Below are 27,908 nucleotides of genomic sequence, written 5' to 3'. Positions count from 1 at the left end.
AAAGGTAAAATGATTGGCTAGAATCCAAAATGTATGACGTCTCAGGAAAAAAGCACCGAAATGTGTGCTGCTTTTCGGTCTGGTTACTACCGTTTATGTCAGAACCGGTGCCATTACCGGTACCCATCCATGGTCTTTACCTTATAATATAAAGCACCTTGATGCAACTAATGTTGTGATTTTGCACTTAATAATTAAATTTTCAATACAATTTAACAACAACAAAAAACTGTACACAAATAAATATAACACATTTTAATGATTAAAATACATTGTGTTTTTATTTATTTTAATCATTAAAATGTGTTATATTTGGTCACATGGAAAAAGTTATCCACTGTTCCGTTTATCAAAATTTCAAAGAATTAAACTGAAACCATTTCAAAAATGGGTTTCAGTAAATGGGAGCTCCTTAGAAAGTGTTCATTTCTAAAACGCTACGGTCTGTTCAAGTTAAATGTAGCTCTCTAAAACCTTGAAAAAGCAGATTGTAAATGTCTGTGAGTATGGTAAATGCTTTAAAAACAAACACAAAATTGCCAAATTATGTGAATGAATCATGCAAGTGGCCCTGATTTTAGATTCACAATTTGTCCAAGACTAGACACACCAGTAAAATCAAAAGGTCACCTGATCTAAAAAGGAAGTCCCCAGTGTTCAGTCACAAGATCTACAGGTAACCATTGCATTGTTCTTTGAATCTACACTCAGAAAAAGACGCAATTATTAACCTCCTTGGTAAGCACACTTTTGCTTTCCAGTGATTATACAGGCAAAGACAAGGCCATGTGGAATAAAGTCCTCTGGAGGAACTTTTTTGGCTGCAGTTACATTACAGTACAGGGGATGAACTTTAAACCACATTTGAAACATGCACAGTCACCACCAGCAACAATATTGTAACTGAAATTGATTTCCCAAGTCAGTTTGTGCATGTCAATAGGACAAGTCTTACTTAAGACACCTGCTGCAGCAGAAACCAGAGCAGAGTTGGTTTGGTGTTCATTATGTGGTATTTATCTGTGGACTATGTCAGTTGAGGACAGCTGGGGATTTTCCTTTGTAAAATTTCTGATAATAGTAAAAAAAGTGACACTAGCTTAACAGTTAGAAGACATTGGTAACTTGGCTAGTTTTTTGGCAAGCTCTTCGGCTAGTTCTCCATTTAGTGTTGACACAACACCGATTCATCCCTTGAGTTAGATGTATTTTTTTATGCTTGAATGATTCATAGGTCAGTGCTGAGTGGCTTAAAAAAACAAACAAAAAAAAAAAAACATACCTCTGAAAATGGTCAAGTCCAAGGACTGGACTGAAAAGGAGTGAAAAACCAACCAATGTCCAAAAAAACTGGAAAACTATTGCCCAGGACCACTATTTTTTTTTTTTTTTTTTAAATTACAAGAATGTCTGGCTCCTTGGATGCAAAATATGAGGAAATGGGTGGTGAGTCAGAACAATGTGCCAAACACGCCTTTACAAAAGACTCAAACATGTGAAATGAAGGCAGACCTGTTCGTCACATGTTGCACAACTGGAATATGATAAAGAGCTGGCGCACATAAAAGTCGTGTTTTTTAGAAAAAGAAGATCAAAACAATCATCATTTTAAGTAAAGTTTTATTTTTAAAAAAACTTTCATTGAAATTCAAGGTATTGGAAGACAATTAAATGAGCTGATGTACCCAGATGGAAATGGAAAGAATCAAGGAAAAAAGCACAACATAAAGCATAACAGTATTGTGCAAGACGACGACTACATACTGTATACTTTTTTTTTTTAATTTAAAGATAAATTCTTCACATTATCTATATAGTGTTTTCTTGACACTCCTTAGCCTGTAACAAACTCCTGCTTTGAGTTAATCATAAACATGAAAATGAGGTTTACTTTCTGCACATTATCTACTGAAGAGGTGCCCATCCAGCCTCTTTATACACATAACAGTGTGCCATTAAGACGAGCCGTACATGACAGCACATTATCTTTGATGCCATTAGGAAGGGACCATTTTTATTTTTTTGTTACCATGTAGTAAGCAGTGCTAATGAGGGCCAGCTTTAAGCATCACCACTTAAACAACATCAAAGTGGATCTCCAAGACAAGAAAATGACTCTGCTGGTGATTCACTACAAACTCATCTCGAGATACACAGAATTAAGGACGAGAAAAAAAGAGAGAGAGAAGGAAACTGCTTTTACCCTGCTTTGGTTTACAATTTCTAAAAAAAATGACAGTTCATGATAACATTTTTTTTTCCCCAGTCTCTGGGCTTGATACCCAAAAGCGGCTTAAGTGGCAACTAGGGTCACCATTTTTAATTTCTTATCACAGACCTCATGAACAGAGTGCAGTTCAACAAGTCATACTTCCACAGTATGAATGCAAAATAGCATCAAATAAAAGGCCGGCTAAGCCTATTCATTGACAGCTAACATTAGAGGAGGACTCTCATAGAAATAAAAGCTAAACACATTGTACATCTTATTGGAGATTATTAAAAGCTTCTTGATATAAAAAATGCAAGTAACTGCACTGTATTTCCAGTAAACCCAAGGCTTCAAACACTGCCAAATCAGGTGTGAGATGACACTTTTTAGTGAAATAATCCATCCCAACCATTAAAACACATGGTAAAATATTGCAGACAATTATGACCCTCTGTATAAAATAATAAATGTTTTCAGCATTTACAAAATGCTTAACATAAAAATGTAATGTCACCCTTGCCTTCAGTGGCAGAAAGTAGCAGATAATGGGAAGTCCTGATTCACCTTAAACATTTCACCAGTTTCAACTGTTCTACAGTACTACAGTAGATATGTCTATATAGAAGTCTGTCTCGCAGAAATACAGTATGCAATGAAGAATGTATGAACCATCACATAAAGTTTTTACAGTGTTGTAAAGACTGCAAACCTAAGTTTCTGATAATAAAAAAACAACGTATTTAAAATGAAAACAGAATAAATGTTATTTTGTAAATGCAACATGTCGGTCACCAAAATGACTAAAAAGAGGCAAGATGTAATACAATTAGACAGCATTCCTGATGTAACAATCGACTCTCTACTATACTGTTTTTAGCAACAGATGGAATACTTACAATACACTGAAGATTTAACTGACGAGTTCATATATCCGGATGGTTTAGATGGAGAAGCCCAGTGTTGAAATCCATCTTTCAAAGCATGCTGTACAAACAAGGCTAGTTTGCACATACTGAAAAGTCAGGCACACAAAAAATAGGACCTTCACAAAAACATATGCCAACCACCGTGCACACTTTCTCCTCTATCCTTTGCTGAATTCCAAAGTGACAGCAGCAGCAGCAGTTTCCTTCTAATACTTTCATTCGGGGTCTTGCTTATCGCCCTGGTCCACACCAACACGGGCCTGTCTGTCTATGTGGGGAAGCAGATGCCGCAGCACTCCATGCAGATTTCCAGGCAATCTGAGGACTCGCAGCAAGCATCCATTATGCCACAGTCCATGTCACAAGGGCAGTTGCAGTCGTCGCCCAGATCGTCGGTGCAGCAGCAGCAGCAGCAAACCTCTGATGTGCATGCGCCACATGAGGCCTGGGCCACCACCATGTTGCAAAGCGTCAGGAACTCACAGAAAAGGCAGGCCAAGATGCAGTGAACGCAGCAGTCTGGGTCCAAGCGGGGGTGACAAATAAATCAGTCACAAATCACACACAAAGATAAGGAAAAAACTAAAAAACTAAAATTAAAGCATAAATATTTACAACTGTGGTGGGGAAAACTGTGTATAGAGAGTAAGTGAGTGATGCATGCTCAGCAGGCTGACAGGTGGAACACAATACGCATATGGCAAACAGAAATAAAAGAAAACATCCAAAGAAATCAATTTTCCTCTGCAGTTTTGATTAAGAGAATTGCTAAGCAATTGTGGCATTATCATGCAAACTGCTGGGCTGATCCAACAAAGATGATTAGCAAGAGTCCAAGAGTCCCTGCCTGGCAACTAGGTGAATTAATGCTTCCAATGCCAGCACCTCTGATTAACATTTAACCACCTCGCAGGCACTCTTTACATGGCCGGTGGAAACTTTCAGCTTGCTGTTCAACAGCAGCCTCAGCAGTCTTCAACTTACTAATGTGTCCATTAATGATCATAAATGTCATTTTGAAAGGCCAAATGAGTTACATGTTTCACTGTACAGTTCACAGTGACAGTTTGTTTGTATGTAAGAGATCTAGTGAAGGTAATTTAAACTTATTGACAGAAAATAATATTTGGCAGTGTCTCAAACCAAAGACTCTGTCAGAGTATCCCCAGAATGCTCAAATCTCTGATCAAACCCATCAGTTATTGTCATTAGTTTTGAGCATATAGTCGTCTTAGAATCCCTGAAATTCTCTGAAGTGCTTGAAATGATCTGAGGAGCTCTTGTACCTGGAGCAGCTCTAAGAGGCAGTCGATGCGACTGAGCAAGCTGGGTAAGGAAGGCAGCAGGTTAAAAACAACATCGTAGCTCCGACTTGATTACTGTCTGATTTGTTGCTATCTGATTATCTCATCCGCAGATTTGAAGAACATGTTGTCAACAAGGTATACAATACAGGAGAGGTGGTCTTGTTTCCTGATCTGAAATGAACTAAAACTTGTCTTTTAATTAGAGCTGGAATTACTTTCTTCCAAAAAAAGAAAAGAAGAAGAAAATCCAAAATAAAACTGTCCAGGTGAGGTTGAACACAGATCAATGATTGTTTAGCCATGCCTATTTGTTATCCTTGGTCAACCTTCCCCACACTAAAACCTCTGGTTGTTGCATCCAACTCACTAAACCATACTGAACATCCTTCTGTAAGTGCACCTGGCAGACACTCCTTGCAGCTGTCTCCTTTCTGAACCAAGGCCAGCGCAGCGCCCCTGCTTTGGAGTGTTAAAAAGACATGATGTGGATGGATGCAGAAAAATAGCATTACAAACAGGGCACATTTGCATAACTTTCATCAGCCCATCTTGAGCTGTCAGAAGGGGCTGTTACTGATTGGGTTAGAGGGAAAGCGAAAGGAGGAGAGTGTGGAGGACGGAATTGGAAGCTGAGGGCCTCTGAATGCTCATGTTTGATTAATCAAAGTAGAGGGTTTTTTTTTTCTCCCCCCTAATTTTGCACTGCTAAGGGCTGCGGAGCTGACCAGAAGCGCTAGCTGACTGCGATACAAACAAGATAGAGAAGGGAACATGAAACGAGAAAGCGCGGCTGTACATGTGAGGGTGCCTGAAGTTCGAATGCATCTTATTATCCTTATCTGAGGCCATAACACTGGCAGTAATGGAAGATGCATGAGAATAAATCTTTCAGTATTAAACATGTGGGGTGGACATGCAGTAAGCTGCTACTGGCCAGAATGTGGTTTTGCTTCATAGCACTTTTTTTTTTTTATGCTGGCATGCGCTGTAAGTGTACTGCCATCCGAGTTCTGCAAAATGCCAGTGAGAGCAATAAACACTGCTCGGCCACAGCTTCAAAGTTCAACCTAACAAACTCTGAAGGACCCAGAGGGTATAGCCATGCCAGCATTCGGAATGTAACAGCAGACTGTGAATACGATACAAACACAGTACATAGGCATTAGGCAGTGGCCAGCCAGCTCAGCTATTCACTTGGATGTATAATTCAGCACCAGCGATTAGTCTGTATCTTATAGAAGCCAGCAAGGAGGAAGGGAAAAGTGGTGGTGGGGGTCATATACTGTACACAAGAGAGCTGGACGCAAGGCACATCTCCATGAAAAACAGAGAGACAGACAGAGAGGCAGACAGAGACAGAGTGAAACCAAGCAACAGACAGACAAGAGCAGCATACACTGACAATGTTGCTGTTTAATGTCAGTGAGCGGAGATGAAGCCCAGAGTTTGCAGGGCCAAAAAAACAGCGCTCGGCGCCTCTGAGGAAATAGTATGAGACATCTGGAAAGCTGACATCAAAAAAAGGGGAGCGGCATGACACAAAACAAGCTGGATGGGCCTCAGAGCGGCAAGCTGTGCAAAACATTCAAACTCACAAAGAGGCAAGCGAGAGGGCAAGAGAGCCGGGCAGTCAGGAGGCGGAGAGAGAGAGAGAAAGAGTGATCAGACAAAGCCTTGGTGGCCACGCGAATGCACAGAAGGCACACTTGGGTAAAGGAGGCAGAGGATGTGGGCCGGATAGTCAATGTCCACCACATGCACTTAAAAGCAGGTCTGTTTATTAATGCATGACTGAGGGGGGTAAAAAAGTCAAAGGTAGAGGACTACAGCTTACAAAAACACATGCAAACACTTTCAAGTTTATAGCTTAGGGAAGTTTTTAACAATGCGCTCACAACCCTGGCATGAAATCTCTAAATGAAGCAGCTGAAACGGCTTGGAGACGTTAACCGATTACACACAGTTCACAAAAAAATAGAAACATAAACCCGATGACAAGAGTCGAGACACCCCACCTTGCTAAACAAAAGCAGCGTGCTAAATGACTCCTCAAAAGCTGTTATCACAGATTGGCTACGGTGCCAACGGCGCGTGCCAAGAAACACAGAGAGCAACAGAATCCCCAGAGCTAGTTCCTGCTAGCTTACGCCTTTTATTTCCTGTGTTCGGGGGGCTGTTTAGGAGGCTAATTTCACAGGCAAACAGATTATGTTAATCCGTGTAAACATTCAAACACAACAGCTTGGCTGTTTTCCGAGGGGAAATAAATAGTTGAGAGCGAACATATTGATTCTGAGAGCTCTCACGCCTGCAAATAAGCAACACAAAAGCCATAATGAGACTTGTTGAGCAGCTGTTTTTGTTTTTTGTTTTTTTTAACTCCCTGCCCACTCTCTTGCTTTTGTTCTTTACCAATTAAGATGTTGAAAACATGATGCGTCTAGAATATCTCTTGGCGGAGGGATCGCACCTTTACCTGCACGGTGCTGTGCATGTGCGCAAGTGCCTTCATCAATCTGCGCACATATTTCGCATATGAAAAGGACCACTTTGCTCTTACATCTCTACCTGACCACTATGAATCTTGTTTTTTTTTTTTTTTTTGGGGGGGGGGGGGGGGGGGGGGTGAGCAAATCCTCACATAAAAACAGTAAATCTGCAAAGGCCATGTTGGATGAATAAAGCAGGAATTGCCTATCTAAAGCCTAAACACTGATATTCTATGAGCTACAGAAAGATGGAACACATGGAAGTCCACAAAGTACAGTAGCTGGAGAAAGGGTCGAGGGTGGGGGTGGATGGGGCCCTGTTAATGAGGGCCATGGTGCTGCTGACGGGCTGTAGGGAGAGCCAAAAAGGTCCCAGAGAGGTGTGAGGGGCCCGGAGGAGGCTGGTTATGACTTAATGGGCACCCCGTGCTCTCCGGCCTCGTTAGACGGTCACACCTATCTCCACAATGGAAAAGGACCGGGCAGCCGCCTTCATTACTGGACTCACCTCAGCATTGCACCTGACAAAGTGACGGCTTCCCTGCATGGCAAACGGACTCTCTGGCTTGTTGTTAAAGAAAATAAAAGCCACAGGGACGAGATGAGACGGCATTTGCTTGACGGGAGTGATAAATATGAGAGGTCATGCACCACTATCATTAAAAGGTGAGAGGAGGCAAGAATGTATTATCAATATCTTGTTAGGTATTATTTCATGAGCACCTGCGAAGAATACGCCCATTTTGTTTGATGGTGAGACTACAGATTAGGGGACACTCCATCACAAGTCTAAACCTAAACCAGGTCAGAGAGGATATTTACAGTTTCCTGGAAGTGGGCGGTATAGAAAATTCCTTTTTAATTGTTTCTGAACTCATGATTTTATAAATTGGTATAATGATTGGTGTGCTTTTTTATTTAAGGGTGGGGGTTCTCTATAACGTTCTTCATTGAACCATGCAGCTTAAACCATTCCTGCTACATAACAAGGTAAGATAAGAGGGGAAGAAGCATACAAGCAGTAAAGTTTCAGAAATGTTAGTATTGGTTAAAAAAAAGTGCAGCAGTGTGTCACTAACTTGAGTATGGAGGCGTTACCTTCAGGTAAAGGAGGTTTCTGCGACCCTGTTGAACTCCCTTTGCTGCGTCGGCTGCTGTCGCTGTTCACTGACAGGCTGGACCGCAATTTTCTCTGCATCCTCTGCGACACAGGCGTGGATGGTTGCTTTCTGGGCTGCTCTGTCATTGGAGTAGCAGTCGCTGCCCCCGAACCAGGACGTGACCCGCCCGTGGCGTTCGTGCTGATGGTTGCACCGCAGGAACACGTCCGCGTGGCCTGTGATCCGCCGGGGTGGATTCCGTTACCGTTACTCAGCACGGGTGTGCCAGCAGTGCTATGGTGAAAGCCATTTTGATCCTTGGCAGTGTCTTCTTCAGCAGTCTCCGTGGGCACTGGCTTAGACTCAGACTGGGGTTGAGCTGGTCAGAAGAGAAAAGATATTAGTTCTACTGTGTTTAAGTAAAGAGCTGGGTGTGTGGATTTAGTACAATTAAAGTACTTCATGGTCAGTGTAAGGTGATGAAAGTTGTAGTATATTTGATTCATCAAAATCATCTGCAAGCTAAGGCTTTTAATATAAAACAAAAACACACTGCTTGAAATTGCAAATATACACTCTCTCTAGAGACTGAAGGAACATTTCTTAATCTGAGCAAAGCATCAAGTCAGTTGATCTGGTCAATTAAGAACAGAGGGGGTTGTTAATCAGTTTTAGCTGCTGATAAAAATGACTTCCAGCAGGCCACGTGTCAATGTTTCTGACCAAAAAATAAGAAACTGACTTAATGAGGATGGCCTGGCAGCCCGATGTCCTTTAGTGGACCTTGAGCTCATTGCTTTGTCCTGTGCTCACTGCCCAGCACTGTGGAGCCCAACTGGCATTTGCCATAGAATACCAGAATTGGCAGGTCCACCATTGGTGACCTTTTCGCAGATGAGAACAGGTTCACCCTAGGGCTGGGCGATATGACCCAAAATTCATATCTCGATATTTTTTAGCTGGATGGCGATATACGATATATATCTCAATTTTTTTTTTTAAAGCCATAAGGTAAGAACAAAAAGAGAGTTCTTAGTCAAAGCTGTGTCCCAGATGCCACACAGGCACTTTTATTAACATACAGCGTAGATGTACATGAAGAAATTACTCAAAAATAAATTATCAGCATTTATTAAATAATAATGCTCCATAAATAAAAGAAAACAATGTTGTTTTTGTGCATAACAAAAAGCTCATAATTGTGCAGTCAAAATGTAAACTAAAAGACGATGAGCATAATAACAAAGACAGACAGATTTCACAGCTGCTCTGTTCCCAAGTTCTACTGCGTGACTGACAGCCTTGAGTTTGAAATCCTCTTTGTAACCACGTCTCTTAACAGGTGCCATTTATGGTCCTTATACACACACACAATACTGTAATATTACGTTGAAGCACAGTACGTATCACTCTGCGAGGCTCCGGACTACGGCAGCCGTAATGCTCCGACAATCCATCAAGCGGTGCAGCTCCGTAGCTTACCAAAGTCGAACTAAAACATTTTTTGACAGATTGCTGAGCGCCGTGTACCACATAAAATCGGTTCGCGGTCAGTAAGCACAACCAGAAATCATACATAAGGCGCGCTGTCGATTTTTGAGAAAATGAAAGGATTTTAGGTCATGCAGCCCCTGTGGGCTGCATGTCGTTAGCGCGGTTAGCTCGTTAGCGCGGTTAGCTCGCTAACACGTTGACGCCGTCCAGCCCCACGCACGGGGCGATCCACAGTAACTCGATATGTTGCCTGCAGGTGAAGCTATGGGGGAGGAGGAATTGTGTTCAGTGAAGGAGAGGCAGGCCGAGTAACGCAGCCTAGAGACAAAAGTGGACGAAAGAGAGGCAAACTTGCAGCTCCACAAGTATAATTATAACGTAACATAGACTATATCGATATAAACGATATTGTCACATCTTATATCTCGTATGAAAATATATCGATATTTTTAAAAAACTCGATATATCGCCCAGCCCTAGTTCACCCTATGTGTGAGAGACACGAAAGGCTCTGGAGAAGCTGCGGAGAACATTACGCTGCCTGTAACATCGTTCAGCATGACCAGTTTGGTGGGGGTCAGTGATCATCTGGGGAGGCATATCCACGGAGGTACAGACCTCTACAGGCTAGGCAACGGCACCTGACTGACACCAGCTATAAGGAAAAATTCCTTGGAGCCACTGTCAAACCCTACACTGGTGCAGTGGATCTTCCTCCTGATGCACAACAATGCCACACCTCATTGGTGAGGGCATGGAGGCAGTTTCTAGAGGATAAAGGAATAGATACCATTGACTGGTTCCCCACGCTCACCTGACCTAAATCCAAAGAACACCTCTGAGACATCATGTTTCAGTCCATGGACTAGCATGCTGCATCATTTTTCACTTTGCTTTTCGAGGTGTCTTTGAATTCAGCCCTCTGTGGGTTTACAATTATAATAAGCATCCTTTCATTCCCAACACATTACCCAGACCATATTGGCACAGATACCCGGCATGGTTTTTTTTCCCCACTGAGATGTGATGTGTTTTCAGAGTGTCCCTTTTTAAGTGTATTTTTAAGCTGAATGTAGAGGATGAAAGAAACAAAACAAAACTACAAAATAAGAGAGATGTATTAGTTTACTTTAATAACTTATATTTTCCAGGGATTTTTTAATGCTTCTGAATTCCCTTTCACCTAACTTCATTTTTGCTGTAAGAGAACTTGCAATCTCGGCACCTTGTACTTCATATATTTTATTCGCTTATAAAGTCACCGTAGCCTGCGAGTTTCACTTCTTACAAAGCAACTACAGTAATGGAGACACGCCATTCTAAGCTAAATCACTCTCAGCAAACCGTGCCACCATTCCCTAACATGATAAAAATCGATCACACGGCAAACATTTCAACTTGGAATCAAAAAGAGAGGAGCGGCGAACTTTATATGTGACAGGATCACAAAAGCCACCGCTGCAGGCAGACGAGACAGTCGTTGGAGCCGTACCTCGGCGAGTTTAGACAGTGCGAGAGAGATTAATACAGTAAAAAGAGAAAGATAGCTTGTGATAGTGTACATATACAAAATGGCTGCTGTCTACAATAGTAATGATCTCCTCTCCTGTGAAAGCTCCGAGATGGCCTCGACGAGCCTTTCTAAGAGCACGCGTGACAGCCGCAGAAAGTCGGGAGACAGCGAGCTGTCTGATAAGAGAGAAGAGGAAGGATGCGAGTGAGCAAAGGCGGTGGCATTTCCCTGAGAAGAGCACCTGCACATTCAGCTCTACTGGGAGCTACTCCTACATTACCTTCGCTCCACATCAGAGCCACTTTGCATGTGCACTTGCAGCAAGATTTTGTGAATTATTCATCTCTCTTTTTTTTTTTTTGAGTTTGTCTGTGTGAACCCTACTTATTCTTTTTTCCCCCCTCAATGTAATACTTTCTTTATATACATTGAAAATATAACATCTTGACAACCAAACTTGAATTCTGCCTTATTCAGCTACTGCTTAAGGATGTTTAACATGCAGGGCTGTTTAACAGTTACACAGCTGTCCAAAAATATATCTATATATAAATAAATAAAATCAACAAGTTTCCAAAGTGGATGCAAACATAAAATTTAATGTAATTTCTTTCCATCTCTATTTTCTTTCTGTCAGCTCACCAACAAGTGCAATTACGGTTAACAAGAGTCGGAGAGAGTGTGGGAATTCGGCCTTGCGCTTTTTAACAACACATCACCCTGGGAGAGGCCGGACGTGAATGTGGATGTAAAACAAAGCAATTAAATACACACTCTGGGTTTCGCCTTCCCCTCATTCGGGCTTCTGCATGCTGCCTCGATAAACAAATATAGACTTGAGGGATCAGGATTCCATGCAATTTGAATTAGACAACTGGGTAGCGCACGATAGAATTCATTATGCAGTGATTTAAGACCAGGTTGATGGATTTTCTTCTCCAAAAAGACAAAAGCCTTGCAGCCTGCCCATGACAATGTGGGGGGAAGAGACTGAAGCCTAACAAGGAGGCTCGGAGCAGGGGCTACATTTGTTGCTGTTTTTTCCAGCTTTACCCCTGACAGCTGTAACTTGCTACATTTTTCACTCATTTTAATATATGTATCCTGTATTTTATTCCACTGTGTCCTTTGTTTTTTTTTGTTTTTTTTTTAATCTTTTCAGGAAGAAGGCTAGAAAACACAGTGAGTCAGGTCTGCAGCACATCAAGACACCAGTACTCACTTGGGTGGCCAAGATGGTGACTTCACCTTCCCACCAAGATGTTTTCCTTTAAACCAGAGTCTGTCTGTGTATTATAAGACCTGTTAGATTTCTTTAACATACATTTCCATACATAAATTGCAATTATTAATTTAGCTGATGTGCGATGCTGATGTCCCCGTTGCACCTATTAAGCGCCAGTGCCTGCCCACCCCCCTCCTTTTTTTGGTATTATCGTGGGTGGATAGTGCTACGCTAACAAAGAGAGTGAAGTGTTGAATCACTCATAATCTGTGAAAACAGTATCATGTCACAGTTATCTTAATCTGCTCAAGTGACAGTCACACAGCAGTCAACCTTTTTTCTTTGGGTGCTTTTTTTCCCCCCGACTTTCACAAAGCAGCTCATTAACCAACTATTTTAATCTGCAAGCATCACAAACCAGACTGCAAACATTCAAATTTGATGAATCCAAAATCACTATCTAATCTAAAAACACATCCAGAAACTTAATCAGAAACACAGCCTTACCAATCACACTGGCCTCAGTTTGTTCCTAACTGATTAACTCCTCGTATACATCAAGATTTATTGACAGCTGACAACTAGATTAATGGGGAAACCCCGGTTTGCCCACTGTATCACTGCAGATTCATAGTAATCTACCTGTCTGAGTATGTAGTCAGAGAACATGGCAAACTCCACTACAGTGGATGACAGTTCCTTAACAAATGTATCATCCACAGCATGTTGCATTATAACAGTAATTTTGATTCCATCTTGTTTAAGCAAAGTAACCACATGGACTTGCACATATAAACACACATTCACGCACAAACTGCACTGGCAGGCATAATTACCTTTTCCTTTTGAGAAAACCAAGCTTTCAATTTGGCAAAATATAAATAGCTATTAAGAAACCACCATGTAAAAAAAAAAAAAAGTATATTAGAGGTGATTTGGGTTTCTGACACACTGTGGAGAGTTATAACATTTAGTCTGAGGGGGTTGTGCACTTCAGTGGCAGGTTCCTGAATAGTCTTTGCACAGTTGCAGTCGTTATTTTTATCCTGATGAAAGCAGTGGCCGAGATTAATGGACGCGATGGAGCAATATTCATAATCATTGATCATAATAATGGTGGTACTGTCAGAGATGGCAGTGACAGACTTGTACAGTCACATGAGACAAATGAAGAGATAATGAGGAAACGCAGAAATACACTACGTTTGAATTCATGCTACTCTGGAATCAGAAACTTTCAGTGCGTGTGACTTACAGCAAAAGTAAACTCTAAAGCATATTATCTACTACCTCCTACACACCATTCAGCTTGGCGTGCACTGTAAACACACAATACAACACAACAGACTGAGGAAAGAGCCATCGTTTATCAAGTCAACCCCTGTGAACCCTATTGAAGTGCAAACCATCCAGTGTGCATTCAACTTCTTTCACACAATATTCAGCTTTTAGCATTTCAAGGTAATGTGATGCTGTTGTGACGTTTCTGAACCCACGCTTTGATTCCACATCCAAGGATACAAATGTAAGCTGAGTCTGCTGATAAATCCTGACAGAGCAACACAGGCTCACCGCTAATACACCGCTCCGCTAACACAGCAGGAAACAAATCCCATGAAGTTTGAAAAGAACGTACAAGTTGTGCATTTGTTACAACATTGCAGCAAAGCGTCCGAAGGTGTCCTAAGAGATCCAAATGCACACTTTAATAGGCTGTATGTCCAGTTCTTCCCTCCAAACAAAGTTTAAATACAAGCACACACACACACACACACTTCAAATTGGACTTGTAACTGCCCTATTTCTAGCACATCAACAACTGTTGAGAGTGTACATTTGTAGTTGAATAAAACATGGTATTCCCCTACACACGCTGTCACACACATCACAGGGGAAACTAGGGGGTGAGTGGTTCTTGACTGTCTAAGCAGCATCCCAATTTGGTCCCAGCTACTAGTAGCTGACAGCCTCAAATATCTGGGGAGAATTTTTAAAAGGCCAGTGTTTGATGGATTCATGAAGAACACACAAATATAATTGCCATTTGTCACCGAGTCTTCAGTGGCTGCGCCACACAGGGACCGAGCAGCACAGTGCCTGGAGAGAGCTGGAGCTGCACCAGAGCTGTGCAAGGCTAGGGGTGGGTGGGTGGGTGGTGGTGGGAGGGGGTCGATCTGTATGTAAAACTGAGTATATAAACACCTCCATTTTTGTCACAGAAAATAGGTCCTACAGGACGCAACTAGAAATTGCACCCAGAAGACAGCATGGCTACTGGAGATCTCTCTCTCTCCCTCTCTCTCTCTCACACACACACACACACACACACACAATCACACACACACCTAGCTACCAGGAAGGAATATGCATGTATGCATGTCAGCTGTAACAAAGCTCCATACACAAGAATTCTAAAATAGTTGAGAACATGAAAATATAACGCAGAGGTCAAACAGGGCAGTATGGAGATTCTCATTTGCACATAACTACATCATGAGTCACAGGTAAGGCAGGGAGCGGATTGAACAATCACACCAGTGCTGTATTTCTAAAGCTCAGTGCTTTTTAATATTAATGCCCCCGAGACGGAGAGAAACAGAGAGGAGAGAGAGACGAAAGGTGTTTGCCCAGGCTTATTAGAATGCCCATCATAGAGATCATACAGTTATTCAAATGTCACATCATTCCCACCAAATAAACACCACAAGATGAATACAGATTGTGTATCCATCTCCTAATGGCCATTATTACACAATGGCACAAGTTTGTGAGTTAACACTTGAAGGGGCTACGCAAGCGGGCGAGGCACCTGTAATTGTAGTCCCGGGCCTCAGACTAGAAAAAAAGGAAAAGGGAGGATGCACAGCAATTCCGCTAACACGGCCGGTGTTTTGTTTATTTTTGGGGGCTTGTATTAGAAAAACATGTATATTTTCTGCTCGACTGGTCATGTACCTGCATGATTGAAATGCTAATTTGTAAATGTGCAATGACCTAGCCAGACTCCTCCAACTCCCCCCACCCCCCCTCGCTGCCAAAACAGCCTGAGGTATCATCTCTCCTCCTAACAAACAGCAGCGTGTGGAAGAGCCCCTGCCTTTCAATCCAAAGGGATATATTTTCTCATTAGAAATTATACATCTTCCCTGTCCATATTTATAGACGCAAAACCAGGGGAATTACGCTGCAGAGAGAGTGAGAGGGACACACACGGAGAGAGGAAAATAGTACAATGAATGTTATTACAAAAGGGCTCTGATTGAAATTTTCCTTGGGCGTCTGAAAGCCTCGTTTGCAGTTTGACCTTCTAAACTACCGGACAAGGACTTCCTTTATTGTCTAGAAGGACGAGCTGGGAGGGAACACGCACAAGTGGCTCAGGGATCATCGTTCAGGTGTCTAATTAAAAAAACAAACAAGAAAAACATGATGATGATAATCATAGTGTGAAAAGTATCAATATAAAGACATTTATCAGGAGTGTCAAATGAGTCAACCAGCAACCGAGAACGAGCTTTTGATTGGAATATTAGCGTCCTGCGGTGTGAGGAGGTGGCTGCCATGCAAAGTCAGCGCTCTTGTCTTTACACAAAGTGCATGGCAGCCTGACACGGGCTAACAGAAATGTCACTTGTTCCAACAGACTGCAGCGATCTCACGGCAGCGATCACACAGCAATCCTAACCCTGTCAGTTCACACACATGCGCAAAGTGTTTTGTATTTATCCAAGATAAAATGGTGATGATGACGGCTTCGCGGCTGCTGCTGATGACCGTTGAAGAAAGCTAAATTACCTGCTCTGACATTGGATCCCCCCACACTGTGTGTGTGTGTGTGTGTGTGTGTGTGTGTGTGTGTGTGTGTGTGTGTGTGTGTGTGTGTGTAGGGTTGCAAGCATGCCAGGGTAGTCTGCAAAGGAACTCTATTAACTGTCTTGACCTGTCAAGGCTAATCATATTGCATAGCATCTCATTTAAACAGGAAACATCACATTTCTGTCTGTTTTCCTACCCTAGTCCAGGACAGTCAGTCGATAACGCTCAGCAGTCAAACACTGTCCGTCCGCCCCCCCCCCCGCTTTTTAATTCTCTGTGACAGTCATTCAAAAAATTTGACTCCACCAACCAACTGAAGTGAGACTTGAAGACATTGTTTAATATTTCCACTCCTCATTTCCCACACCGCTGCTGCATCTACCCAGGAAAAAGTGGAATTAAAAAAAAACAAAAAAAAAAAAAACCTTCGACCTTGTTCTGCTTAATTACATTTTACAGGAGTGAAGACAACTTGAAAGACAATAGCTTGATTCGATGACACGAATCCATCAATCTACTCAGTGCAAGTGTTCGCATTGGTGGTGATCGAGGATGGGTGGGGCGGTGTCCGGGTCACCAATTCTTCTTTGATTTCAAAATGGAACATTTTCCCAGATTAATACGTTGACCGCCATCACTAAAACTCCCAATGAGATGCCACTTTCTCTGCGATGAATCATGCTGAAGGGAAAGTCACACACGCATTCAGCCACCAAAGCTCCAGCCACACAGGCCCCAGGTCTCCACTGTTGTGTGGAATTTGGCACGGTGCTAATTTGAGTATTACTAATACAGCACGGAGCGAGGAGCGTTCAAAGCCTTGCAACCAGCCTGCTGTGAGAGACACTAAACGTTGCACTGTTCTCCACTTCTCCTCATTTCTGAGATGACTTTTGTACGAAGCTGTTCCTGCATGCCTTCCATTCCCCTTCATCTGTTTCTTACCATCCACGAGGAGGGAAAGAGTTTATAAAGACAGCCAAATGCACGACTGCAGTATCTTTAAAAAGCTGCACATCTTGCACGGATTTAGACTTTACACGGCTAGCTACCACAATTTCTAGAAAGATCAATTATGACGTGACTCAGAGCAGGCCTGAGGGAGCTGCCAGGCTTCATACTCCCCAAGAAAAAAAAAAAAAAAAAAGTGCTCCACCCTCTCCTCGCCGACGACTCAAAACAAAAAGAAAAAACAAAAAAAACGGAGCAACAGTGAGGAGGGAACAGGAGAAGGGGGGGAGAAAAGGGAGGGAAGGAGGAGAATGGGGGTTATTTTCAGTTTCAGTTACATCGATGACTCAAATATTCCACCGCCTTTCAAAATCTCCTCACTGCAGCAGAAGTTCCACAGGAAGCTTTGCTTGTTTGAAATTCAACGGCGGGCGCGCAGACGTGCACATGCGCACCCTCACACTCGGGCACATGAAGGTATGCACACATGCAAAAATGAAGCAGACACACAGGCAACAACTGCATGAGCCAAATAAATTTTGTGGAAGATCCACAAACACTAATATTGAAGTCAGAGATGAGGATCTGCCACTCCCTAAAAGCCAAAATCCAGCTGAAGTCTGACTCTGGGTCAGAAAGGGGAGAGGCAGTCTATCAAAATGCCCCCACACCTAGTTCCTTTATTTGCTCAGTATCAATCTCAGCATTAACCCTCTGCTAATGGGACAGCTGTGGGTCACCGCCTCGCATCGTCTGGATGCCAATCAAGGCCTTAAGCTGAGAGATCAGCCTTTGGGACAGAGGTGCTCGTCTGCCTCTGAGTGGCTTTTAAAACACAGAGACGCCTGTATCGATTTTAGCTCTAGCCTGAAAGAGAAGTGTGGGGTGAAGGGGGTTGTGTCAGCTGCGGTTGTCTGTGCTTCTGGACGGGAGCCAGCCGCCAGGTCCCCGGTCACCCTCCACTGATCAGGGGGGCCTGACACAATGACCTCGTAGAAAGGCACTGAACCTGCAAACACGAAGGGGGCAAGGAGTTGGAAGCTCGAGGGGTTCAGGGCTAGCGAGGGCAGCATCAGCAGAGATCTCGGTAATAGAAAAGGGTTTTAACCTTAATGTTGGAGCCAAAACCCTGTTAGAGGCCAAGTAATCCCCCCTGTGCTATCTGATTTTTTTTCTCCCCCCCCTGTGTGTGTGAGGAGCTTCTGAAATGCATTCATGCTGTCATGTGTGGCACTGGTTAAGGAGCTGGTAAACATGGTCCAAACAGTCCAGCTACCTTGCCATATCTGTGCTAAACGGGTAAAAAAAAAACAATAAGGTAGACAAAACACAGAAAGCCAGGTTTATTTCTTTTGTGTTACAACACTACCAAAGAACAGAGCTCCTATGCAGTCGTAGCACAAAGAAATTTTTTTTTTCAGTAGTTACGTTTGAAATCCTTTATACTAAAACTTTCTCAAAGTTTCGATGACTAAGAGCAGGTTTAGTTAGTGAGTTTGAGGTAGTCACACAGGAAAAGGTGCACACATTTCTTAGTGTTTGTAAAGCATCTGTTCAGAGGATGGAGGTTAATGTCAGTCTAAGCTTTGAGCATATTTATAGATTTTTAGACATTATTGTGGTGATCGTTAAATATTTGCCACTGTTTAGACATCTCTCTCAAGGGTTCTCAAAGAGTTTACAGTCATATCAGTATTAACCCAAAACCAACGAGGGTGGGAGTAATGTTCACATTATGCTTATTAAATAGGTATAAACTTTCCTAGTGTGTAGATATTATGCAATATTGTTAATACTGCAGGATATATTTTCTTGCAAATTTTCTTCCAGAACCCTGCAGATCCCCAAAGCCCACTTTGTGAACCACTGATCTGCTGAAGTGACCTAAAAATCTTTGTACTATTGTGTTATAGCATAAAAGTACTTTCAGGTTATTGTGTAAGAGTGCAAAGATTGGCTCAAGAGACAGAGTGGGTCGTCTACCAATCAGAAAGTCAATGGCATCCTTGGGCAACATACTAAACCTAAAGTTTTCCTAGCAATCGTGCGAGTGTGCAAGTGTTACAAATCAGTTCTTTGCATTAAAATATATACATAGATAAAACACAGTTGGTTTGTTTTCTACAAAGTAGCTGCGACATCTGTCTAAAATGTAATGGATTTGGTTGACACGTATGTTTCTTTTAGGGCCTTTTGTGTGTTTCTATACAACAGTGTTGCTTCTTAACCCCATGACATGTTATAGACATGTGGAAAAACAAACCTCTGACCCTTACTCCAAAACCTGTGCTAGTAACAGTGTAACTTTCGGCTTCTGAAATGTGTCCTCAAAAGTAACAAATCAAAAACTATTTATATTTCTTACAAGTACACTAAAAGTGTTAAAATGACTTCAAAAGATTTCTCTGAATTTAAAAAAATTCTACGCAGTCTCCTCAATCAAAATCCATACATATTGTCTTGCAGCTAACGTGCACTTAAAAGACTGCGGTCCACAAATGGAGGTATGCATATCTAATCATCTGGCTCAAGTATTTTGAATATCTTCAAAAAAAAAATAAAAAATTAACAGCGAATAGTCTCGGGCACTTTGGGTAAAATATGCTAATTAACACACTTGAAATTTCCCATATGAAATCTATCTGCACCAAGACAATGAGAAAATAATTACAACAGAGGTAGAATTACAATGACCATTTTAATCAACCCCTACACTAGCATTTCACCCTATTTATACAGTTTTTGATTCCATGACCCACTGGTAAGTAATCACTTGAAAATTACAGTTCAGTTTATAATAGGTCTATGCTTTAGACACATTATTTCTGCAGACGGCGCTGCGAGGATTACAATAAAGATATGAATCTTGCATAACAACAATTACAATGCAATTCCTATACCTAAAATAACATTCTTGAAAAAGAGAATTGACACAAGGTTAAAAAAGTCTTAAAGTACTTCAAGCACTTTGGAAGACAAATGAAACAAAGTGACACGATCTTAGAATGTTGATTCAACAATTGGCCAGCAAAAACACCTCGAGGAAGCCCTCGCCACCCCTTTTTTCTTTAAATCTCATATCAAAAACTTTATAAGTTCGTATATAACTCTGAATTGTTGAATCTTTTCTGCAAAGACAAATGAAAGTATATGACACGACCACGTTAAACAATTCCCGTGGCTGCTTTTATTAGAGGTCTTTGTGACCTCCACTTCCAAAAGGTCAACTCGATACACAGGTAATAACCTTGAAAGTGTGCAACTAAAGAGTGAAATCAGAGATTCACACAAAGGCCAGACTAATGTCTTTCTTTAGAAAAAAAAAAAGAAAAAAGAAAAAAGAAAAAAAGTCACATTATTTGACCTTCTTTTCTCACTACAGAATTTCCATGAGATTAAAAAAAAAAAAACAGACCTGTTCTTCACATGCTGGTAAGGTCATCTTTATCAACTGCAAAAGCATTAAAAAAGTATTCGACAATCTTATGAATAATGTGATGGTTAAACTCCTAAAACTAGTGCTGGGTGGTAGCAATTTATTTCCAGACATGGGCTGGAGAGGCATGGCCCTGTTTGCAAGAGATATCAGGTGCTTGAAAAACCAGAATAGTCTCTTGAGGAATGTCTGTCTCCCACACATGACTCTTCCTCCTCTCCCAGGTTTCAGAGCCACAGAGGAACTGTGCTGACAAAGGTCTAACAAGAGGGGCAGAATTGTACTTTTGTTGTCTAAGCCGCAATGGTTTACAATCTAAGCGGCGACTGGAATTTATCTTGTTTGCAATCGTAAATTATTACGCCTCGCACAACACGTGGCATAACAGTGTTCACTGCCCTTTCCTTTAAATGCGCTCTTCTGAGAACATTTAAAAAATACAGAAACACCACTGTGTTTACTTTCTCATTTTAAGGGGACCCACTGATTAAATAGACCACTTGTCAAAACAACGTTATCATAACTGAAATAGGATCTTTGCTGTTATTACAACAATATAATGGGCTTCCTCTTGTTGTGATAAGTCACCATCCACAAATTGTACACAGCTTTACAATCGGACAGCCCTGGGACACAGTCAGGACTGAGATGTAGGCGGGCAGATGATTTCTTATTGATTTCCTGTTTCTGTGGTGAAGAGAGCTCTCAATTACCCCTGCCAGCGAGCAGATTGGCTCCCTCAAAACACAACCACAGCGAGACTGCCAGTCTATGACATAAATAGGTTAAGTTAAGCAGCCCTAAATCATTTTTCCAACTATTAGATGACCACAAACAGACAAAGCTACTTTAAAACGTTCTCCAAGATTATAGTTCATTTTCTTTATTTACAAACCTGGGTATCTTACATGTCTTTTTAGCTATAGCTCAACTTCATAATGCAGTAAGCTCCACTCTTTGAAAGGCTCAATGTTACTACTGAAATTAGAAAACTCAACAATTTGTTGAAGCTTTTAGAAATCAGACAAATTAATTGGGAAGTGATTTTATCCCCTACACTGATGCCTATATATCATGTTTGATTTTATGGTTTTATTGTACTTTTTAAAAAAATAATAATAATTATTGTACTTTCTGAAACCATGGTGGAATGGTTCACGCAGTCGCTTAAACAGTGAAAGATCCCCAGTTTGGTCCCATAAGAAGACAGATCTTCCTTGGGAGATGCATCCAGCACTTGAGTCTGCCAAATCAAGTATGCACAGCTACCAGCTCTGGCAGCCCCTTATGAATAAGGGTATAGCCAAAATTAATTATTTTGTGTTAATATACTTAAGTAGAAGAAGAAGAAGAAGAAGAAGAAGAAGACGTCAGTTTAATATTTTGAGATATGTTACAGTTTTACTTGAGTTACCCCAAATGTAAAACTTTGTAAAAAGGACGCAAAACTTTGTCTAACTAATCTAATGGTGCACATGTCTGACTAGTAACAGTGATACTGAGGCGAGCTGTTGAGGATATCCTGAACTTTTCTGATGCCAAGCTGCTACTTTTATTAGTGTTAGCCACTGTGAGCCACTTCTTTGAAGTGCATTCAACTTTGTCAGAGAGTGTCAGACAGTAAATAAACTCTCATAAAACATGAAAATTGAATTATCCTGTTTATCAGAGAGAAAGTATGATTTCCTTTGCTAGCTTGTTAGCATACCGTCTGTGCAGGGGCTTGCAAAGACCTGAAGTTGTTTCTGTTCTGGATGCAGTTTGCATTTTACCGTTACGCTCTCGTCCTGTTGTGCAATAAAAAATAAAATAAAGGTAATGTACATATCCAGGCTGTAGACTGTGCTATTATTTTTCTCCTCTGGCACACAAACTGAAATCAGCTGATTGTGGTGCAAGTGCAAATGGAAACAATAAGTGGGCTCGATGGACAAGCACACTAACAATTCCAAGGAATTGAAGTACTTGGGACCGGTTCTCTACAAGACCTAACATCCCTACTTATAACTGTCACTTTTCAATATTTTTAGCAACATCTAGGTGTTTAGAATTTCCTGTTTCATTGGGAAATCTCTGGAATATTCTCAAAGTATTCTATTGCAGGACAGAATTGAAGACAAACTATTCAAACTAGATAAACTAAGTGTTTTTATTGTATTATAAATACTATAATCAGGCTTTGATCTTTCAAATGAAAAACAGGAAAACTTCTTTACCAGCCTCTGTGTGTTTATGTGTGTGTGTGCAGCAGAAAGAAAGAATCGGTGTGGATGTTAAGGGGAGCGACATCAATTACAACGCAAAACTGTTGTCACAGGGGCTTATCTGCTGAGATGAAAGCAGAGCATGCCTCCCTCTAGAAGTGCAATACTCCGCACACCTGCCAAGCTAGAGAGACCTCTTGACAGAATTTTCTTTTTTATTATTATCTCTTTTCCATGCTACTTCAGTAAACAAGCCACTGGCAAGTCATTAAGCTTAATACCAGAAAAGGCAGGAAAAGGCACCCTGGAAAAGTTAACAACCACGAAACAAAGGAACTGTTGTCAAGAACTGTGTCAAATGAAGAAAAAAAAAAAAAACAATCCTTATTATTGCTAGGCACTTACATGGATGGAAGCAATCGGGTGCTATTAGCCTATGTTGACACATCTCACTCTTCTTAGGAACAATGAAACACACACACGAAGGCACACAAAGCTTTTAGCCCGTTTCATTTTGTGACCTGCAATCCATATTTCAATATCAATTCAAATTGCTGAACTAAAGTGCATCTTGGTTTAATTAGACTCAAGAAGTTCAATGTCAAATAATTGTTTTGTAAAACCTCACCGTGCACTGCATTTGCATAAAACAATGTGATTAACTCAGAGTTACAATACAGGCACACAAAGTTTCCCCAAAGGAAAAGAAAAAAAAAAACAGATTAGAACCATCCAGAAAAAAAGACATCTTTTGAAAATCTAAAACACCTGCTAATGGTATGATGGATCGCAGGGAGGAACAATATACTCATGTAATCCTGGTGAACATTTCTTCAACAGAAAAGTGCCTCTAGCTGCTGGCACAAGTCTTCTTCAATAGGTGAATGATTGGTGCAGGCTAAAAAACACTGCAGCTAACATTCAATCAGAGTGTAAAGACAGCTAGTGCCAGAACCACAAACAGGATTTCCCCACTTCCAAAACACAGCGCTGAGGGTTTGGAATGAGAAGTAAAAAATGACGAAATGAGCCAAGTCTTGGTCATTATGGCAGAATAAGAGCGCCTGCATGTTACCACGCTTACCAAGAGAGCTTGGTGCTATCTTGACATTACTTTAATTGGAAACACTGAAGCTAATATTTTAGTTGGCCAACTGACCCCTGCCTCATACACTGTGCAACTGCCATAACAACAACTATCCATATAGCGGTTGTGATGATAGAAAAAAGGACGAGATTACAGCCGCTTTAATGTTAAATAAAACAATGGTAAACAGAACCGTTGTGACTGTTGCAGGCAGAACGTGTTTGTCATTTTCACTCTCTACAATTAAACGGTGCATTGTTGTTTATCATTAAAAATAACAGCAAGATGCCCCGCTGCCCGCCCACAGCTTTTCCCAGGTCGTTAAAACTTACTTCTTACAGGCTCGCAATAATTAGGCTTCTCCTCCATCACGTGACTTGGTCCTTCGGCGGCTGGTTTCCAGGGAGATGATGTTCTCCCTGATGATTCATTGTCACGAGCATCTAGGGTCACAAGAATTTAACGTCAAACAGAGCTGATGAAGAAAAACCCGCCACACGGAGAGTTGCCCAAACTAAGTACTGTGCTGCATGGTGACCGACAAGACGGGGTCGCTTAATTAAATTTCATGCTATTAAGGACTCAGCTGTTCATTCCTTTAAAATAAAATAAAACAAAATAAAAAAAACAGATGTAAACTTTAAGTGTAGAGTTGGCCACGGAGGACAGAATATCAGGGACAGCTGGATGATCCAGAGGTGCGGAGGCCGCTCAGCATGTTTTTGCCAGAAAAAACAGGCCACTGGCAAACTGCACAACATTGAGGGGCGGTTCAGGTAAAGGCCTTGCCAGAGCTCTGGATCTCATTTTCTCTCCTTTTGCTCCCGGGCGTGCTCTACCTGCCAAGCTTTTTAACTGCCATAAAAGCCTGCATTCATCTAAATTGGAAAAAGTATGTTGGCAAAAAGAAGAAGAAGAAGAAGAAGAAGAAGAGAAAAAAAATCTTACAGCCTGATAGATGCGCAAATGCACGAGAGACAGCTTCACTCATCTGCCTAACCCATTTCTTCTAGCCTCTTGACTTCAAGGCTCGCTCAGGCTTCGCTCACTGCACACTGCTGCTTTGTTCGGTAAATAAACCTTCCACAATGACTTTATTCACTGGTTTGGAGCCAGATGCCTACTCATAGGCTATAGTTTTGGGGGATTTTTTCCCCTTAAAACTGAAAGTTTTTCAGTGCCGTCGTGTAGCTCGAGCCTTCAGCTCGGTGAAGATTGATTCAACAAACCTAAAAAAAAAGAATCACATTTACAGAAGCTTTGCTCCCATACTCCCATACAACACCCTGTGTTTGTAAGCAAGTGATGGATGGGGCAGCGTAACAGATGAGTGCGGGCCAGAAACTCTGCCCAGACAGATATGGCACATATCTCAGCTCGAGGGGGCTAATGTATGGTAGCGGCGGTGACGTTAGCAGCAGTTCTGTGTGATGCATCGCAGTATTTAGTGATCACAGTTAGAAATAAATTGCTCTATTCTCTGTACATCCGCAGTCCCCCGAGAGGGGAAATCTAGTCCTAACTCCAAGTGCCTTTGAAGGTCCAGCAAAAAAAAAAAAAAATCCATTCACAACCCAACAGCCCCAGTGATTGCTTACTTTGTCCTACTTTGCTATTTTCTGACAGTGCCATAATGATGCTTGGTATAAATAGGATGGTTAATGGTTCATTGCTTGTTTGAAGAAAAATGAAAAGGGGGTGTGGGGGGGTAAGCTTATTTTACATGTGATAATCTTAGGGGCAACTAGAAAGTTAATTAAAAACTATAATTGGCTGTGGTTGCTGTTAATAGTCACTAGGGCGTTTCTGCAGACTTTATTGGGGGGAAAAAAACAAAAAAAAACACAAACACTATCGAGCTTAAAGCTGGAGCAGAGATACTGATGCACACCAAAAGTCACATGAATATAATGTAGAAAGCAAGTCTGTGATTGTCCAGAGCAGACTGAAAAATCCTGATATGCCAATCATCTGTAGCACACATCCACTGGCTTGTCTTTAGGATTTGCTTTTTAGCGTGAGTTTCTGACTGAGTATGACACTATATTTAGAGCTCACTTTCATTACTGGTATGCTGGCAGCTAGGATTGAAAAAAAAACAACAACTCCATAAACATGTACACCAGAGGCTGGTGTTATATAGGAGGTTTTTTTCTTTTTTTTTCTTTTGGATTGGATGTTTTAAGTGGCTTTAAGCTTGGCTTGAATGTGGGTAAAAGGTTCATTTTAAATGTGATTGGTGGATCTGAACCAGTACAGTACCAACATATTCTGACAAAAAGCTAATTACATCTTACAAAAGCACCTCTGTCATCCTCCCAAACCCTCTCAAGGATAAATACACCTGACTTATGTAACTGAAATTGTACGTTTCTAAATCAATCGGTTTTCACTTTAGGTCCATCCTGTGTTTTCTTACCGTGTGTGGCTGACAGCAGGGGACTTGTCTCCTGCCCTGGGCCCTTCGCTGGCTCTGCCAGCCCATCCGGATGAAGGACAGTCTCCTTGGACATGAGACAGTCGTCTTTTGGGGGGAAACAAAACAGCAGAAGTAGTTTCTCCCTGTCCTCAGCCTTCAATGCTGTGAAAACCAACGCCTCATCATCAGCACAGGCTTGAAGACACAAATGAAAAATGTTTTAAACAAACGCGCAGGTCAACTCGAGAAAGTCGCCAACTTATTCACGCAGCGAGAAAAGTGACGTCGCGCTCCAGAAAGTCTTAGTGGAAATTTCCCTTTTTGTCGTTTTTTTTTTTTTAAACATAAACTTACTGCAAAACTTCACATGGCGTTTATTTATTCACATACACACTATTTTCTATAGGTATATATATATATAAACGCTTTAATTGTTCTAAGCGTCATTTACGGCAAAAGTCGACACGAAGGACAACTTACCTTTCAAACATGACAACTCCGGTGCTTCAGAAGTGATTTATTCCCATCCTCGCTTCCTCCAACTCGTTTCCCGAGACGTTAGGAAGAGAAAGGAAACTGGGTGAAGGAGTAGCTTCGAGTCCAAAAACTTTTCCGTAAGTTTAGTTGGCAGTGTAACCGGGTCTCTGCTCTGTCCAGATGTTGTTGACGTGCAAAAAAACATGAATAATAATCCTCGCGACGCCCTCGACGCTCAGTGGCGGTAGTTTACTGAGGAAAGCTGCGTCTAAAACATTTTCATCATATCCGCATTCCTGCGCCACCACAGCCAGAGAAGCCACTCTTCTCTGCCTTTGCTACTCTTGACGGCGGAGAGGAGAACAAGGCCCTCCCTGAACATGTGTCCCCAAAAATAAAGTTAGGAAAAAGTGAGTAATCACGTAAAATATATATTTTTTCAAATATATATGTTGGCATAATAAAAAAATATATACAATTTAATTTAAAAAGTGAACATATTTTTGCATATGTAATAGAGTCATGAGAAATTCAAGTAAAAGTCAAAATCTTCTCACAAGATTGCTTTCATTGGTGTCTCTTCTTCCAGGATGACAGTACTCCCATCCAAAGGGAGTGAGATGTCACTGAATGGTTTAAACACTATGACAGTGGTGACAAATTCTCAGGTCTTTGCACTCAAGCGATGCAGATAGTGCTCTCTGAAACCATCATCTGAAAAGCAGATGAGGGAATGTATTTTGAAGGAATTGTGTTCCATTCCTGCAGCAGACTTCCAGAGACTTGGAGAATCATTGCCAAGGCAAGCTGAAGCTGTGACATGATGACCCAGTTATTGAGACACTTATTGTTGGTTTGTGTTTTATTTTCCTTTTTTTTGTAAATGAATTTGGTGTAAATCAAAACTCCCAACAACCCAATTGGAAATAAAAACAGAATCCAGTGATTTCCAAATTTCACAAATCGGTATCTTATTCATATCATATGTTTAAACTGAGAAAATTGATCATTTAAATAAATTAATAGGGTCATTTTGAGTTTGATGGTAGTAACATATCTCAAAAATGTTGGTAAAAAAGTAAATGCCTAAAAACAAACAGCTGGAGGAACACTCTGCAGCCAATTAGTTTAACTGCTAACATGTTACAAACATGACTGGGTACAATGATATATTCAAAATTTGAATTTTTTATGAAAAACATAAACAAAAAGATGAATGATTTGTTAGTTAAAGCTTGAAAGTATATGCAGG

General features: G+C 41.3%; 1 protein-coding gene across 3 annotated transcripts; it reads right to left on the bottom strand.

Annotated features, from left to right (window-relative positions):
* Positions 1 to 311: 311 nt before the first annotated feature.
* On the bottom strand, positions 312 to 27,000 carry mdfic (MyoD family inhibitor domain containing). 3 transcript variants are annotated; one of them, XM_084910486.1, is made up of 5 exons: positions 26,660 to 27,000; positions 26,180 to 26,284; positions 24,093 to 24,203; positions 8,033 to 8,413; positions 312 to 3,657 (listed from the first exon to the last, which is right to left on the bottom strand). In XM_084910486.1, the coding sequence occupies exons 2-5, from the start codon at positions 26,271 to 26,273 to the stop codon at positions 3,407 to 3,409; spliced, it is 837 nt and encodes a 278-aa protein (XP_084766612.1). In that variant the 5' UTR covers positions 26,274 to 26,284; positions 26,660 to 27,000; the 3' UTR covers positions 312 to 3,406. The 3 variants fall into 3 exon arrangements, with proteins under 3 accessions (XP_084766612.1, XP_084766610.1, XP_084766611.1); XM_084910484.1 differs by having other exon boundaries at positions 26,180 to 26,374; positions 26,660 to 26,998; XM_084910485.1 differs by having other exon boundaries at positions 26,180 to 26,341; positions 26,660 to 26,998.
* Positions 27,001 to 27,908: the final 908 nt, after the last annotated feature.

Source organism: Perissodus microlepis, chromosome 17 (genome assembly GCF_051167445.1).
Source record: "Perissodus microlepis isolate ML-2025 ecotype Zambia chromosome 17, ASM5116744v1, whole genome shotgun sequence".
NCBI lineage: Eukaryota > Metazoa > Chordata > Actinopteri > Cichliformes > Cichlidae > Perissodus > Perissodus microlepis.
Note: the sequence above shows the minus strand (reverse complement) of the source record. Positions and strands in the feature narration are given on the sequence as shown.